The sequence below is a fragment of the Quercus robur genome, chromosome 12, assembly GCF_932294415.1.
Source record: "Quercus robur chromosome 12, dhQueRobu3.1, whole genome shotgun sequence".
NCBI classification, from domain to species: domain Eukaryota; kingdom Viridiplantae; phylum Streptophyta; class Magnoliopsida; order Fagales; family Fagaceae; genus Quercus; species Quercus robur.
In genome coordinates this window covers 4,235,753-4,251,637 of record NC_065545.1, presented here as the reverse complement: position 1 = coordinate 4,251,637, position 15,885 = coordinate 4,235,753, and the positions used below count along the sequence as shown (strand labels likewise).

General features: G+C 34.0%; 2 protein-coding genes across 2 annotated transcripts; both read left to right on the top strand.

Annotated features, from left to right (window-relative positions):
• The first annotated feature begins 2,874 nt into the window (after positions 1-2,874).
• Positions 2,875-6,483, top strand: LOC126709546 (cysteine and histidine-rich domain-containing protein RAR1). Its single transcript, XM_050409831.1, has 6 exons — positions 2,875-3,164; positions 3,491-3,493; positions 3,611-3,693; positions 5,371-5,531; positions 5,859-6,091; positions 6,191-6,483. The coding sequence occupies exons 1-6, from the start codon at positions 3,060-3,062 to the stop codon at positions 6,284-6,286; spliced, it is 681 nt and encodes a 226-aa protein (XP_050265788.1). The 5' UTR covers positions 2,875-3,059; the 3' UTR covers positions 6,287-6,483.
• Positions 6,484-12,788: 6,305 nt separating this feature from the next.
• Positions 12,789-14,472, top strand: LOC126709144 (uncharacterized). Its single transcript, XM_050409255.1, has one exon. The coding sequence runs from the start codon at positions 12,974-12,976 to the stop codon at positions 14,375-14,377; it is 1,404 nt and encodes a 467-aa protein (XP_050265212.1). The 5' UTR covers positions 12,789-12,973; the 3' UTR covers positions 14,378-14,472.
• The last annotated feature ends 1,413 nt before the right edge of the window (positions 14,473-15,885 follow it).

The following is a 15,885-nucleotide window of genomic DNA, read 5'->3' as shown; positions in this document are numbered from 1 at the left end:
GATAAAGAGGTGCCTTATTATGAGCCTGACGATAAGTCACTTGTGGTAAAATACCTATGCCGAGCTAATAGCATCAGCCTAAATTTCAAGCATCCAATGAATAATCTTGGAACAAATGGGATTATCTGAGGACACTTTCTAAAAACTTCCAAATAAATCTACAATAATATATCTGACAAACTTGCATTTAATACTAGATAACTGATCAGGATAAGACAAAAAGCCTCAAAAGTCTCTTTTCATCATCACTTTGGGGAAAGAAGAGCCTAATAGGATAGAGAGCTGTCCAGTTGAATAAGGACAACTCATACTGGGGAAGAAAAAGGAGCAAATGCAACGAAGGATAATGATGAAAAAATAGAGGAAGGTGAAGTATAAAAGGAAAGAAACTTACAAAAAGAGGGAGATATTTTTTCGGATTTAGAGAGAGAAAAAAGAAAAAGAGAGATACACTATGAGGAATGTAATGAGAAAGAAACTTGAGGAATAAAGTTTTAATCCTATTTTATTCAAGAGATTGTTTAGTTCTTACTTAAATCTCCCATTGTGGATTATTATAAACCCATTATATAAATTAATTGTGATCATAAGCCCAAATTAACCAATGTTTAATTTTGTGTAACCACATTACTAAATATATGTCATGCCTCAAGACTAAATATAGTGGCTCTAAGAATTGAATGTGATCTAATAGTGTTTTAGAACTTAACAATAAATAATGTTAAGTTGTCTCTTTTAACCAAAATAAATAGATGGGTTTGAAATGAGTTTGGATTCATTAAATACATGTGGGAACAAATTTAAGATTAAATTGATAAAATTTAATAGAATTTGGAATGAGTTTGAGATTTATATTATTTAAGAAATTTGGATTTAGAATAGGTACAGTCAACTTAGGCCTATCTTTTTCTACTTTTAAGTTAAGTGCACCAAAATGGACTAAATTAGACCTAATTGGAACGAAATAAAAATGAAATTATTCTGTAAGGTGTAATAATCTCCATGTGGATCTTGGAAACAAAGTTGTTCTGTTTTTTGCATATTAATTGGATTGGAAAGTGTTAGAGAAGTAGAAAGATGAAATTATATAGTAGTTGTAGGGCCCTTGGGCCCAGAAGTTCATTATTTATCCATATATTGGGCCTGTGGCCCAAGCTGAGAATAAGGATCTACCCAAGGAGGAGAAGTCTTCGTCAGAGGAGATGCGCTGATAAATAAAAGGTGGGATTTTGGTCATAATAGCTCCAGAGAGTGTGCCGAGGATGAAAACTTCCTCAGCCTGGCCGAGGTCTTGGAAGATGGTTTGACAGCAAGGATGATAACCCCGGAAATTCAGTTAGGGCGGACAAGCATTGTAGAGATATAAGATAAGGAAGAGCCCTAAAATATCTGGGGAGAAAGCTGCTATCTCCGCATTAAATGCACTACAGCTAACTCCCTGACCACATTAATGTAGAAGTGATACCTGAACAGTGTATTTCAACCTTACAGCTACTATATGAGGACTTATGGGAAATGCTGATGGGACAAGTATTAGCCCTAATCATCTATCATACAGATGGAAGGTGGAGATGAAAAGGAGGGAAGGTATAAAAGAAGAAGGAGGAAACAAGATTAGGGGATTGAAGAAAGACGGGAAGAAAAGAAGAGAAACAATATAGCATTCCAGAATAAAACTTGTAATCGGACTTGTGAGTAATATAAAAGAACAGACCTCCTCGGACTTTGCCGAGTACGACATTTTCAACACAACCCTTTTTTTCTTTTCATTCTCTTATCATCTGAATCCTTCCCAGCGTTCGTTTGATTAACTAAAGCCTAATTTTTCAACCCACACTCTACAAATTCATTGTTTTTGGGTTTTTTGGGCTTAAGTCCATTGACATAGTGGGCTGGGAACTCAAATCTGGTTCTTATAGTAATAATAATCTTCAAGGTATATTATATTTAGAGCAAGACTTAGGTATAGTACTTACAGGGACGGAACCAGGATTCATACCTGAGGGGGGCAAAGCTTAAAACCAAAAAAAAAATTTATGAAAATAAAAACTAGCATCTATTTCATATTCAACAAAATACTACATACAAAATAAGTATTTCTTAAACATTTCATATTATAAAACACATCAACAAAATATAACATACAAAATGAGTGTTTCTTATTTTGTGCGCGATTTTTGTTTAGTCCATATTTATTTTTTTATTTTGTTTTTGTAGTTAAAGGGGCATGAATTTTTTTTATTTATTTATTTTCTTGTAGGTCAATATCTAAATATTTTAGAAGATGAGAGACAAATATATATATATATATATATATAAAAGGACAAATCTTAACTTTTTTATACTCTTTTTTTTTTTTTTTACTGGGGGGGGGGGGGGCAGTGGCCCCCCTCTGCCCCAACGTAGATCCGTCCCTGAGTACTTAGGTGCTGTTCTTTAAGTTCCTCTTTTAAGATTCTGCCATGTAGATTTTTTCTCATAAGATGAAAATATATATTTTTTAGTTAAAATAGCTATATTGATCCCTCTCAGAAAAAAAAAAAAAAAAAAATGGTCACATGGATGAATCTTAGGAGAGAAATTTAAGAAACAACATATAAGATATTGTACCTAAATTTTGTCTTTATATTTATATAGCACGTTTTTACAGCTCAATCCCTTATTTTAATTTAATGGCATTGGGTCCTCCTTTGTAGCGGCTGATCTACCTTTGGTCTTAATAAAAACCCAATAAATCGAAGCCGTTAATATATAATTATATCAGTGGCAGTGATTGGAACACGTAATCAAATCAAAACATATTAATCCCTATGATTAAATTTTTACCATAATCAACTTTTCAGTATAAATAAATAAAAAACCGAAGAAAAGAATCTAAAGTAGAGAGAGAGAGAGAAATAAAGGAAACCGAGTTGGTTTAGTTCTAGGAAAGTGCACACGGTGGAATCAAAACAAAAGCTGTCTGTTCAGTTCAGTCTTCTTCCAGAGTCTTCTTCAACCAAAAAAAAAAAAAAAAAACGCCCCAAAGACACAGAGAGAGAGAGAGAGAGAGAGAGAGAATGGAGCAGCAAGGTGTTACTAAGGTTCGGTGCCAACGAATTGGGTGCGATGCCAAGTTCTCCGAGGACGACAACCCCGAAGGTTCTTGTCAATACCATGCTTCGGTATGCCCTATTATTTTTCTTTTCTTTTCTTTTTTCCACTTTTAATTATGTGATTTTTTTTTTTTTTTTTTGATATTGTGTGTGAAAGTATACCTTAAAATCTGGAAGACAATTTGAGTCTAATGCCTATGTTTAATTATTAGTATCCAGATATTAAATATATTCTCAAAGATCAAATTGGAAGCTGAATTATGTTACATTTTTTTTTTCCTCCTAGAAAGTTTAATTATTGAATATCACTATGTCCTCTGAATTTACTAATTAGATTTTCATCTTGCATATGCTTGGGCTTGGTTTTCCTTCATGGCGGTATTCCTTTTAACTAGGGAGTAAGTATTTCTCTTTTCTTTTTTCTTTTCTTTTTTAATCATCTATTTCACTCTGTATCCTTTTATATTTATTATTAAAACTTATAATATAAATATATATATATATTTTAAATCCAGCCAATATTTCATGATGGGTCAAAAGAGTGGAGTTGTTGCAAGAAGAGAAGTCATGACTTCAGCGAATTTTTGGCGATTCCAGGGTAAGTGCACTGTTTTTTGAAGCAAAGATTTTATTTTACAAACATCTTTGCTTGATGTGAATTTGGATTTGGATTTGGATTTATATTTTTGTTGATACCCAAATGCTTAGTACTTTAATTCCATCATTATTTCAACAAGATAGGTCTCATGTACACTGCTTATTGTTACATTTAGTGGAAGCATTTTATTTTATTTTATTTTTTTAATTTTGTTATTAATGTGAGAGCGATTGTTTTCAAGTGAGCTTCTTTTTTGTGATCTTAGAGAAAACTCCACAATATAGTATGATAATTGGTATGTATATTGTGCAGAATATAGTGGATCAGTTAAATGTTTGTGCAGAATCATAATGCCTTTTGTAAAAATCATCTTCCACTGTTAGGTTGTCGGAAAAAGAACCCCTGATATTTTCTTAGAAATAAGGAGAAGAAGAATGTAGAAAACTTTGCTAGACCTTATAAAATCTATAAGGCCCATTAACTCATGGTTTAGCGTTAAAATATGCATTCACTCAAGATGCCTCTTTCTTGTTCTCCATAAACTTCCGGAGTCTGGTGTCCCCTATAAGGCTAGCAATGTGTCAACTAGTGAAATAGAGTAACTGCGATAAATGGTTATACATAAGTACTTCAGTTTATCCAAGGTATTCATCACAACATTACTGTGGGCGTTGAATTCACGTCCAGTGAGTTTGCTGCTGAACATATCCATTCTATTAACTTCTCTGGCATTTTATTTATGAGATAAATATACATCTCTTATTCCCATCTTTCAGGCACTTGATAGTGTATTGATATCCCCATTACAATTTGGTGATTGGATGTGCATGTTGATCAAGACTAACTCATATCACCATCCGATTGCGTAAAATTCTATCCTGTTTTTATTTTGTCTATTTCGTTTGTAGCACAACTCATAAGATAATAGTTTAGTGCAGCAATTGCCTAAGGGGTATTCCCAAGTTTAATCCTGTCTCTTACCCAGTTGACCTCTTTTTAGAGGGGATATTTTATCATCGTTATGATAAGTAGGTTTGTCCTTTACTAATTTAATTTCGTGGAATGAAAACTAGGGGCATATAGAATTAACTTTTGAATGAGACTAGCCTGTAATGATGATTCATCTAAAATGTTACCGAAAGGGAACTTGCTTCCTCATCTCATTGCCAACAACCAAAGTTGAGCATGTGACTTCAGAGTGAGAAAGGAGATTAGTTTGAGTTCCCTTTGAAATTGCACTTTTGGAATAATCCTTTACTTAAACTTTTATTAATGATATGGATGGGGATGGTGGAAGCTTTGACATGAGGTAAGGTGCATTGACGTGGCACAAAATAGCAGCCTGCTTAGGACATTATTTAAACAGCTAGCTTTCATGATGTTATCACATTGGACTCAAATTGAAAATCTTTACTACTAATTCATCTAAATAAGGTGTCATGTCTGTTGAAGTAGCACATAACCACGAGGAATAACCTGGTTTTATCACACATTTAAAATTGTCCTAATCAATGCAAATTATGCTTTTGGTAAATATAAGATACTGGTACCAAAGCTCTCATTCTGGTTGCATTAATTAAACATAGTGTTATCTATCTTGACAGGTTTCTTTAATTATAATTATCTATTTATATTTATGTTAGTATATGTTGTTAAAGCTTTCTTTTATTAATGAAGATGTAAGACAGGCAAGCACACAACTGAGAAGCCAGTGTTGACAAAGCCAACTCCTAGTCCAAAGAATCCAGTTCCTGTTCCCTCTCCAAGTTCTACAACAGATGCATCTCCAAAAGAGACTTGCCCTAGGTGCCGGCAAGGTTTCTTTTGCTCTGATCATGGTATCCTTTTATATCCTTTTAGTTTAGTTTGTTAATAGTTGTTTGTGTTTCTCATATAAGTGAAGTACTGCAAACCAGTTTGCATTTCACAAATCTGCAACATTTTTTAAGGAATTTTTCCTCCCATAAATTATGGACGGATGGTGAAGTAACCTCATTTATATCCTTTTATTTTATCAAGTAAAATAATATCCTTTTAGTTTAGCATATTAATAGTTGTTGAATTCTTGTTTCAAAGACAAATTTTTGGTTCTTTATTGCTTAGCTTCCCCACTACTATAGGAATAATTTATTCTCTCTAAGCTGAAGCAAGTCTGTCTTTTCTAGGTTCACAGGCTAAAGTGACAAATTCAAAAATAGATGACACTATGGACACATCTGCACCTACCAACATAAATGTTCAGAGCTCTCCTACTCCAGTAAAGAAGGTTGTTGATATTAATGAACCCCAAACATGCAAGAATCCTGGTTGTGGTAAGACTTTCAAGGAAAAGGATAATCATGACACTGCATGTAGTTACCATCCTGGGCCTGCTGTTTTCCACGATCGTATGAGAGGGGTGAGATATATAATTCTTTTCAAGTCTATTTATGATTGTGTTGCCTTATTGATAACTAAATTTTAAAACAATGCTTTTATTGTATGTTTGATACTGCAGTGGAAGTGCTGTGACATCCATGTAAAGGAATTTGACGAGTTCATGGGCATTCCGCCTTGCACCAAAGGATGGCATAATGCTAATCCATCATCTTAACAAAGCAGAGACCTCCAGCTGCAAGGATGAGTTGTTTCTGTTGTCACTGCTTTCTGTTTTTTCGGTTGATTTGGTTCTTTTACCTAATTACTTTTTTTTTTCCTTCTCCGAACGGTGATGAACTTCCATAATTTAAAACACTTCTAATATTTTCGGATGTGAAATGTGAATTTGGCATTTTGAGATTATTTGCTAAACCAGTCTTATGCATGTGACACTATTTCTAAAAAAGTTTTCAAACTACCATGCATGAAATTCTTTTTCTCTATTCAACTCATCTTTTATTTTTAGTGTTTTTTTTTTTTTTTTTCCTTTCAATAATTAACCCCACCACTGCAATAGTAAAAACTAGGGGTGTTCGCAGTGTGGTTTTGGGTCATTTTTAGCACCGCACTTTGTGGTGCGGTTTACCTAAAATCATAGCTGTACTACACCTTATTTTTGTGGTTACATGTGCGGTGCGGTTTGATTTAGAGTTTAACTAAAATCATAATCGCACCGCACCTCATTTTTTGCAGTCACATGTGAGGTGCTATATATAAGATAAGGTTTGAAGTTGGTATATTTTTCAAGTTTTGGGCATTTCCTATCCATCCCAAAACTTATTTTTCCCTTTTTTTTTGGCCAAGTTTTAAATTATTTAGTTAGTTTTTCTTTATTTTGGATTGGCTTTTCTAGTCAACACCTGCTAGGGATATCAATTTTTTTTTTTTTGGGAAAACTAGGGTTATTAAACTATTAATAATATATTTAATATTAAAAATAAATAAATATATTAATATATATAGAGGGTGCAGTTTGTGCGGTTTTCTTATTATAAAACCGCAAGCGACATTGTACCATGCGGTGCGGTGTATTGTTACTTGCGGTGTGGTCCGGTTATACTATTTTGCGGATAATTTTGGTGTGGTTTTTGCAGTTTGGTAAACACTTCTGGTAAAAACTGTAAAATGAAACCACTATAAGTATGGCTGTGAGTGGCTGACTGGGTTTGGACTTTGAGGGACAGATGTTGACTGTAAGTTAAGGAGTTCGGTGCCTACATTTTCCTTTATGGACTCTGGCAGGACCACGACTTTTCGATGTTTACTAATTTACTATTGCTCTTCAGAATAAAAATGGTGACCATAATCTTGTACTAAAATATTTCCTACGAAGTTGACAAACAATTAGCATAGATGGCTAGATACATCAACTCTTTCATAATTTTTTTTCTTAATGCTAAAAGTGACGAGTTGTACTTGATAGTGAGTTGTACTTGATAGTTAGTAAAATCGTATTAGTGGTGGGTTTATTTGGAAATTAATAATATGTTACCTTATTAGGTTGTAAAACAGTAGTACGAAAATATTATGTATATAGCATTATAGTTTGATAAATACCCCTTTCTGACATGTCGATTCCTTGTTACAAAGGCAAGGTACACAATACATGTTCCTTTTAAAAGATGTTAGCCTCTCAAAGTCTACCCAGTCATAACTAGCCTTTACCTAATGGGTCTACGTGAACACAAGCATGCAACCAAATCCTAGGGTTTGTCTATGGGTTGTGTGTTAAGAGAATTCAGTATAATAAAGGACATGTGAGGGTCAAGCAAGCTTATGAGCACACAAACATCTAAGCATGCGGGCATGTGAGTATTTAGGCATGTATGCGTATGAACATCCAAGCATGTGAACATGTAAGGATATGAATATGTGAGCATACAAACATCAAAACATATTAACATCTAAGTATGTGAATATGTAAATATATACACATGTAAGCATCAAGTCGGACGTGTGATCATCAAAGCATGTAGGCTTGTCTTATGCTTGATGCAACCATTAACTAAACATGTTCTAGTGGATCAAGGATGTATCAGTTAATTGAGCACACGACTATTAATTAAAACAAGTGATAGTTAATCAAACATGTAACAATTAATAAAGCATTTGATTTTTTTTTTTTTTTTTTTGAGAAACAAACACACACACACACATAAGGGGAGGAAAAGAGATTCTAACACAAAGACACACTACAACTCCACTCAAAAGTCATGGTAAATTTTAAGGGAGGGCGAGGCAAGTTATACTATACATAACACACTTTCTTAAGCAATATGAAGCATGTGAGAATTAATTAAACATGTGAACAACAACGCTAGCACGCAACCAGTAATTAGACACATGACAATTAATTAAGCACACCGTAGAAGGAAAGAATTTATCTTAAGTATGTGACTAATCGCTATTAGGCATTTAATTCAGAAAATCCAAGTGTTTAAAGTTTAGATTCTAATGCATTTTTAGTGGAATTGTGGTGTGCCTTCGTGTTAGAACCCCTTTCCCTCTCCCTTGTGCATGTATGTTTGTTTCTTAAAAAAAAAAAAAAAAAAAAAGATTCAAATTAGAGATTAAATTCAGTAAGGATGTAGTGTAAAACTCATGTTTTACCCCTCCAATTCCAATATGCCACATCACCTTATCACATATTTAATAATAAGTACAACCATACTCAATCAATTTTAATACTTATATATAAATGCAACCAAATTGGGAGTTTATTGAAATGTTATTAAGTGTGGTAAGATGTATTGAATTTTAAGTAAAATACTAATGTAATAATTTACAATCTCTTATTAAATAGTGTAAAAATGAGTTTTACGCCTTGTCATTCAGACTCTTAAAAAAAAGAAAAGGTATGAGTTTAAATTCGAACTAAACCCTGACTTATTTAGAGATGCGCACCCATTTATTGCATATTACCTCAATTAAAACTATGACCACTTTTTCCTTCCTAATTCAAGAGCATGACTCAATCTTAGCATTTAACACCCCAATCATCTTTTATTACTTGCCAAATTCCATTCTCAACTTCAAATCAAATTAATTTCTAAATATCACTATCTTCCAAAATCTGACTTATGAAATAGTTGACAAATGATTTAATTCTCATTTATGATCACTATCTTTCTAAACCATGGTAACCAATTTCCAAGTGTTAGCCGATCTCGATTGGCCTAGAAAAAGGATTTTGGGCCAAAACTTGGGTTGTGTAGGTCACAAATTGGGGTTTTAGGCCATTGGACTTTATGCTAATCATTTTGATAACGATTTGATTCTTCATCATTGGGGCTAAGAACTTCGGCTAAAAACTGGAACCAAATAAGGTGTCTACACTGACGCTTATGCTACTTTTATTATTAAGCATTAATCACATGTTAACATTTTAATAGTTGTAAGAGCAATTCCTGCCTGTAAAATTGAAGAGTCTAAGGGATATTCTTTTGTGACAAATGAAACGTGGATATAACATAACAGATTTCACAAGCATATCGTACATTATATAAACCGTGTGGTAGACTAATATTTGCCGTGGCCATCAAGTCGTGTTACAGGAGCACAAATCTTTTGGATATCGACAATCTCAATCAATAAGTACTTTACCCATCCTTCCATAGCTGTATTTATGAAAGTTAGGTTGAAGTTTGAACATCATTCCTCAACCCTAAGTCAAGGGTTCATTAGTGGAGTACAAGGCCCAGAAAAGTTTGATGTGAGGATTATATTATTTCCACTCACAAAACGTGTGCAAGCACATCTGGTCCAGAGTAACTAATTTCAGAGAGAGAGACCAAATCTTGTCAAGAAAAATCATGAATTGAGTTATTTCTAGTTGTAAATAGTCCAGTAATCTAGAAACGTTGACATGAATATAGTTCAACAGATTATTGATTAAAAATAGCATGTGATCCTTGTCTCATAATTTGTTTCCTAATTTAAAGCAAGACAAAGGTAAAATAGTAAACAAAATTTGAAGAGGACGACAAGACATAGCATGTGAATATGTGATCTCTTTGTATATCTTGTCCTCTTCAAATTTTGTTGTCTCTCTTCAGCATTATACAATGAGATTCTTCTCTTATTAAAGAAAAAAAGGGAAGAGAGAAGAAAAATCAAGCTGATATTGGTGCTATTAGTTCACACGAGGTCTAAAGACATGTGAAACGATTTTCATACCAAGCAAAACATCTTGTTAACGATTATATTTCAACTAAACAGATTGATCTAATTGAGTCAACCCAAACTAAGGTCTTGCCTTGGACATTTGACAGGTAGAAGCAACCAATATTATCAATTGGGGAAAAATAGGGGGAAGGGAAGAAAAGTAGATAGGAGGACAAGTACAAGGAGAGAGATTGACAAATTTTTGGAATTGTGTTTTTCCTAAACATACAGGTGAATGTCTTCTATTTCAGAATAAACCCCTAGCATTTGGAATTTTCGAATAACTTCACAGAATCTAAATTTTCTACAATATTTGCCCTTAGTACAATGTTAAAATGGCACCTCACTTTCCAACCCTAGGGTATTTGCAACGTCCCTCTAAACTATAAATTTAAGCAATCATACCCCTAAATTATGTGATTAGTTGAAACATCCCACATTCTCAATTACCAAATTTTCCATCCTATCAAACCTTAAATTTCACATGCTTATCAAGTGATCTCAATATTGAAGATGCAATTTACCCAAAGCTTCATCTATTTCAATAAAAAACCTTATGTGAAGATTGTTTTCTACATTTTCTTGTATTTGGTAGTATTAGGGGGGGGGGGGGGGGGGGGGTGGCGAAACATAGGTCAAAGGAAAATAATCTTTAACTTCCATAGTTCTCTTATTTAGCTTAGCATAAAATAGGGTTGTTTTCTACTGAAATTTTCTAGAAAACTACTTTATATCATGCAAAACTAAATAAGAGAAGTTAAGAGCTAATTTTCCAACTCATTTTAAGGTCACTACCAAACCTAAAAAAATGAAATAGTTTTCTAGAAAATACTTTTTGGAAAATAATTCATTTTCCAAAAAATGCTAATGCTGAAAGTTGAAACAGACAAATTAAATAATATTATTTACCCTATATCTATGAAGCACAGACACTTTATTTAAGGTGTTGTAGCCATGTCAAACACTCAACACACCTGAGACACTTTTGCATGTGTGTCCCAATTGTGTCATTTTATAATATAAAAAAATTTGTGAGACACAGCCAGAACATGAAAACAAGATGAATTGAATATCTTTTCACCAAAAAAAAAAAAAAAAAAAAGAGCATTCATGTTTTAATAGCAATAGTGCATATACCACTATGCACCATTGACATGATGGTCATTCCATAAATATAAGTGCTTGTAGAATACAAGGGAACAAAGACCACAGTTCAAGTTTCTAAAAGAAAGTTTCACACACATATAAAAAAAATCTAAAATCGGCCGAAAAATCCCACTCCGCCGATATAAAATACTACACGCAAAGTAATATAAAAGACAATATGTATCACTCTTCGCGGTAGAATCCTCATGGCTAGAAAAGACAAAGTAAGGCTTGAAAAACCCACCTAATATTTGTAGTCAATATAAAAAACTAGCAGACAAAGAAAAAGAAAAAGAGAGACTTGCGAGCAGTAACCGAAAATTGCAAAGAATGGCAGACAAAGAAAAAGAAAGACTGACAGACAATTGGTGTCTCACCGAAAATTTGATGAATAGCAGCGGCTTCGCGTTGCAGAGAATGGGCAATAACAACAACGTGAGCAGTAGGGTGCAAAAATGATAGCTATTTTTTTTTTTTTTTTTTTAACGGCTGATATTAAAGGATTTTTTAGGAGTTTTAACAAAAATTTCATTAAACCTAAATCAATTCCCTTCCATTTCTCCCAATTTTAAGAACAAAAATATGAGGTTTTGAGAGACAATGGAGGAATGAATGTTCCCTCCTAAATATTCTATTTTCTCTCACTTAAACTCTTAAATAATTAAAACTCCCAAACAAAGGGAGGAAAGAATATTCTAAAAATATTCATTTCATTCTATTCTATTCCCTCCTCCCAAACGAAGCCTTAAATTAGATTAGAGTAAAATTCTATTTTAGAAAAAAAAAAAAAAAAAAAAAAAAAAAAAAAAAAAAAAGCAACAGTGCATATGAAAAATAATAAATATTCTTATTTTTAGTTTGTATTTGATTTCTAAACATCATTTAATAGTTTGGATACACTTTATTATCCATTTTTACTCTTAAATTAATATATACTTAACATTTATAAAAAAAATATATAAATGTTTAACAATATATAGAAAATATAACTAAAAATATAGAGAAATGCTATGTCTACAACATTTTTACAACATTTTTACAACAAATCCTAAGTGGCAAGTTGTTACTGGTTGTTTTTGTTGGGGCAAAAAAGTAATCTTAGTGTTAGTTTTAAATTTGAACCAATAACAATTAACCACCCATGATTTGTTGTAAAAATGTTATAGACGTAGCATCTCTCAAAAATATATTTATGTGTCCTATTTTTTTAGAAAATGTTGTGTTGTACCCATACCCGTACTCGTATCCGTATTCGTGTTTGTTTCCTAACCCTATATACTTTGAATTTAAAATGGGTTAGCAAGTAATCTCATGCAAGCTCCAGAGGTCACAAAGATGTATTTGAATAAATTCACATTATGAGAGGATCTATTTACAGATACAGAAAATCTTGGGGTAAATTTTCAAATAGCCCAAAATGATATTCTTTTCTTCATATAAAATCCTTATAAATGTGACACCGCTTAATTTGTATCTGATTCTGCCTTTCATATCAATCCAATTTCTTTTTGCCCACTGTTTACAGACAGTTGCATAGTATTCTGCAGGAAGAATGCTGAACACAACATACCTAATCCAACCTTTATGGCCTTCTACTCAACAAACACTTGCTCTCTATGCCTCTGGCACATCTTCATGTAGCAGCTTTTCATGCCACCAAAGAGGTCCATGTCCTAAGTTTAAAAACAGCATCTTCTTTCTCACTCGGTGCTCCACAAAACCAGGCATTGGCAGCAACAATGCAACAAATAAGAATCCTGCCATTGAACGGGATTCAAGTTCAAAATCTCAACATTTGGCAATTACTACACCAAATCAAGCACTAGCATCTACTTATTCTAGAGGTCTGGTGCATGACTTGGGTCCCAAAAACTGCTGGGATAGTGCAGAGATTGGCTCACCAGTTGTGAAAAGATACCTTGGAGACAATGAGGAAAGGTGGTACATGTGGTACCATGGAAGGTCTGATATTAACAACACTTCCGAATCCATAGGATTAGCAATTTCAAGCGACGGAATCCATTGGGATAGAGAAGAAGAGCATGTTAGATCATCCGAGGATGCAGGCTTGGTGATGAATTGCAGCAAGAATTGGTGGGCTTTTGACACAGATAATATCAGGCCTTCTGAGATGGTTATTTTGTGCAGCCAAATGTACAGCGCTGTTTACTGGCTTTATTACACAGGATATAGTTCTGAAGAAGTGAACTTACCAGGAGCTCCAAACATTTTACAGAACCCAGAAAGAGTCCATGGTGGAGACAAGAAAGACAAAAGTCATAAAATTGGCAAAATTTTCAACTCACTGCCAGGGCTGGCATGTAGTCAAGATGGCAGGCACTGGGCCAGAATTGAAGGGGACCATCACAGTGGAGCTTTGTTAGATGTGGGATCAGACAAGGAGTGGGATTCTTTGTTTATTGCTGCACCTCACGTTGTAGTGCACAGCAACAATGACTTCAGGATGTATTATCATTCATATGATGTGGAAAATGGACAATATGCTCTTGGAATTGCAAGATCCAGAGATGGAATCAGATGGGTGAAACTGGGGAAGATCATTGGAGGGGGAGCAAAAGGTTCTTTTGATGAGCTTGGTGTCAAGAATGCTTGTGTGGTGAGAAACTGCAAAGAAGGAAACTATTTGATGGCATATGAGGGAGTTTCTGCAGATGGAATAAGGTGTATTGGGCTTGCAGTATCCCCAGATGGGCTGAAGAATTGGAAAAGGCTTCAAGATGACCCTGTTCTTAAGCCTTCGGAAGAAGATGGATGGGATAACAAAGGAGTGGGATCCCCATGTCTGATTCAGATGAAGGGTAATATAGATAAATGGAGATTGTATTATGTAGGCGTTGGGTGTGGAGGAAGGAGTGGGATTGGATTGGCAGTTTCAGAAGGCAGTAACATAAGAAAGTTTAGGAGATGGGCAGATAAATGTAAGATAAATGTATAGAGCATTATTACCATGTCAGTGTATAACTATTTTTTTTTTTGAGAAAATGTCAGTGTATAACTATATATCAAAAGATTTTCAATACTTCAATCAAACTATTGTTCACTATAAGATCATAACACAAAAGTTCAGCGTTTGAAATTCCATTACTTACTACACTATCCCATCAGCATCACTCCATTTCCATGTGTTCTGAAAATTTTAAAAACACCACTCCATAACTGGAACATAGCACCAGTATACTTTCAACAGACAACCAGAGTGACACCCAAAATTCTTTTGAAGCTTTATTTTTGCTAGAATTAAAGTTCAAGTATCATAAAATGATTCCAGTCATCAGTCGGGATGACTTTCCTACCATGAAGGCTCCAAAAACACGCAAAATTTGTCTGAAGCTTAGAGTTTTGCCAGAATGAAAGTCCAAGTGTCATAAAATGATTCTAGTTATCAGTTGTGATGACTTTCCAACTATGAAGGCTCCAAAACGACCAACGAGCCTTTATAGAGCACTATGGTTTTAAGTTTTAACTATGCCACAGGCACCACATCACTCATAAACTCAACAAAGTCTTCTGTCATAACTATTTGAAGTCGACCAATTAATCTGCAATTGGCTGACAACTCCGTCTAGGGCCATTTCCTCCTTACCTCTAGGCCATCATGTTTATCTCATTTCATTCCATCTTTTTTGCCTTCCCTTGCCCATATGCCACCCTAAAGTCGAATCAAACTGCTCCTCTTTAATGCAGCAGTCATAAGACTTGATAAACCATTTCAAACTTCATAAAACTAAGAAAACTTTAAAAAGATTTTGAATGAAATGGCTAGTTGTATTAAAAGAGCGGTTAAGAAGTATATGAAGAATCTAAACGATGTGTGAGCTACCAACTAAAGAGACTTGGTGGTGGAATGAGGAAATCCAAGTGGCAATTTGATAAAAGGAATAGCAAAATATTGATTTCTTGAAGCTTGAAGAGGAATAGCTAAATATATCATAAACATGAATGTTAAGGTTGTCAATTGCTATACCCTAGTCCTCATTTAACATAACCTTTTGAAGATAACCATTGATTTCTTTTCTTTTGATAAGTTTCTTCACACCCACAAACACTTACTGTCTTCCCTAGCTTTCTTGCTTGTATTGACAAAATACGTTATGCAAGGTTACTGGTGATTGAGGTCCATTCATGTCACACTAGATTCTTAAAGAGAAATGCACACTTTGAGTAGAGAATGTGGTGGCTAGAGAGTGAAACATAGAAGTACATATACCACAGGACATAGCAGCCAATTAATAGTTCTCCCTTCCTTCAGATGAAGGTTTATTTGTCAAAAAAGGGAATTAACAAACTTTATAAATGGGAACTATACTCTTGCCAACCTTATAGCGATTTGATGAAATAACTCAAAAAGGAAAAGAGGGGAAAAAAATGAAGACAAAACCAAAGGAAGACAGTAGGGATCTTTCAATGGTGCATTCTTTGAGGCCTTCCTCACAGTTCAATTGA

Excerpts from the sequence above, each read along its gene's own strand:
- LOC126709546 (XM_050409831.1), top strand. The coding sequence starts at position 3,060 with ATGGAGCAGCAAGGTGTTACTAAGGTTCGGTGCCAACGAATTGGGTGC. Across the intron at positions 5,532-5,858 it reads TTTCTTTTGCTCTGATCATG|GTTCACAGGCTAAAGTGACA; the intron begins GTATCCTTTTAT and ends TGTCTTTTCTAG. Across the intron at positions 6,092-6,190 it reads TCCACGATCGTATGAGAGGG|TGGAAGTGCTGTGACATCCA; the intron begins GTGAGATATATA and ends TTGATACTGCAG.
- LOC126709144 (XM_050409255.1), top strand. The coding sequence starts at position 12,974 with ATGCTGAACACAACATACCTAATCCAACCTTTATGGCCTTCTACTCAA.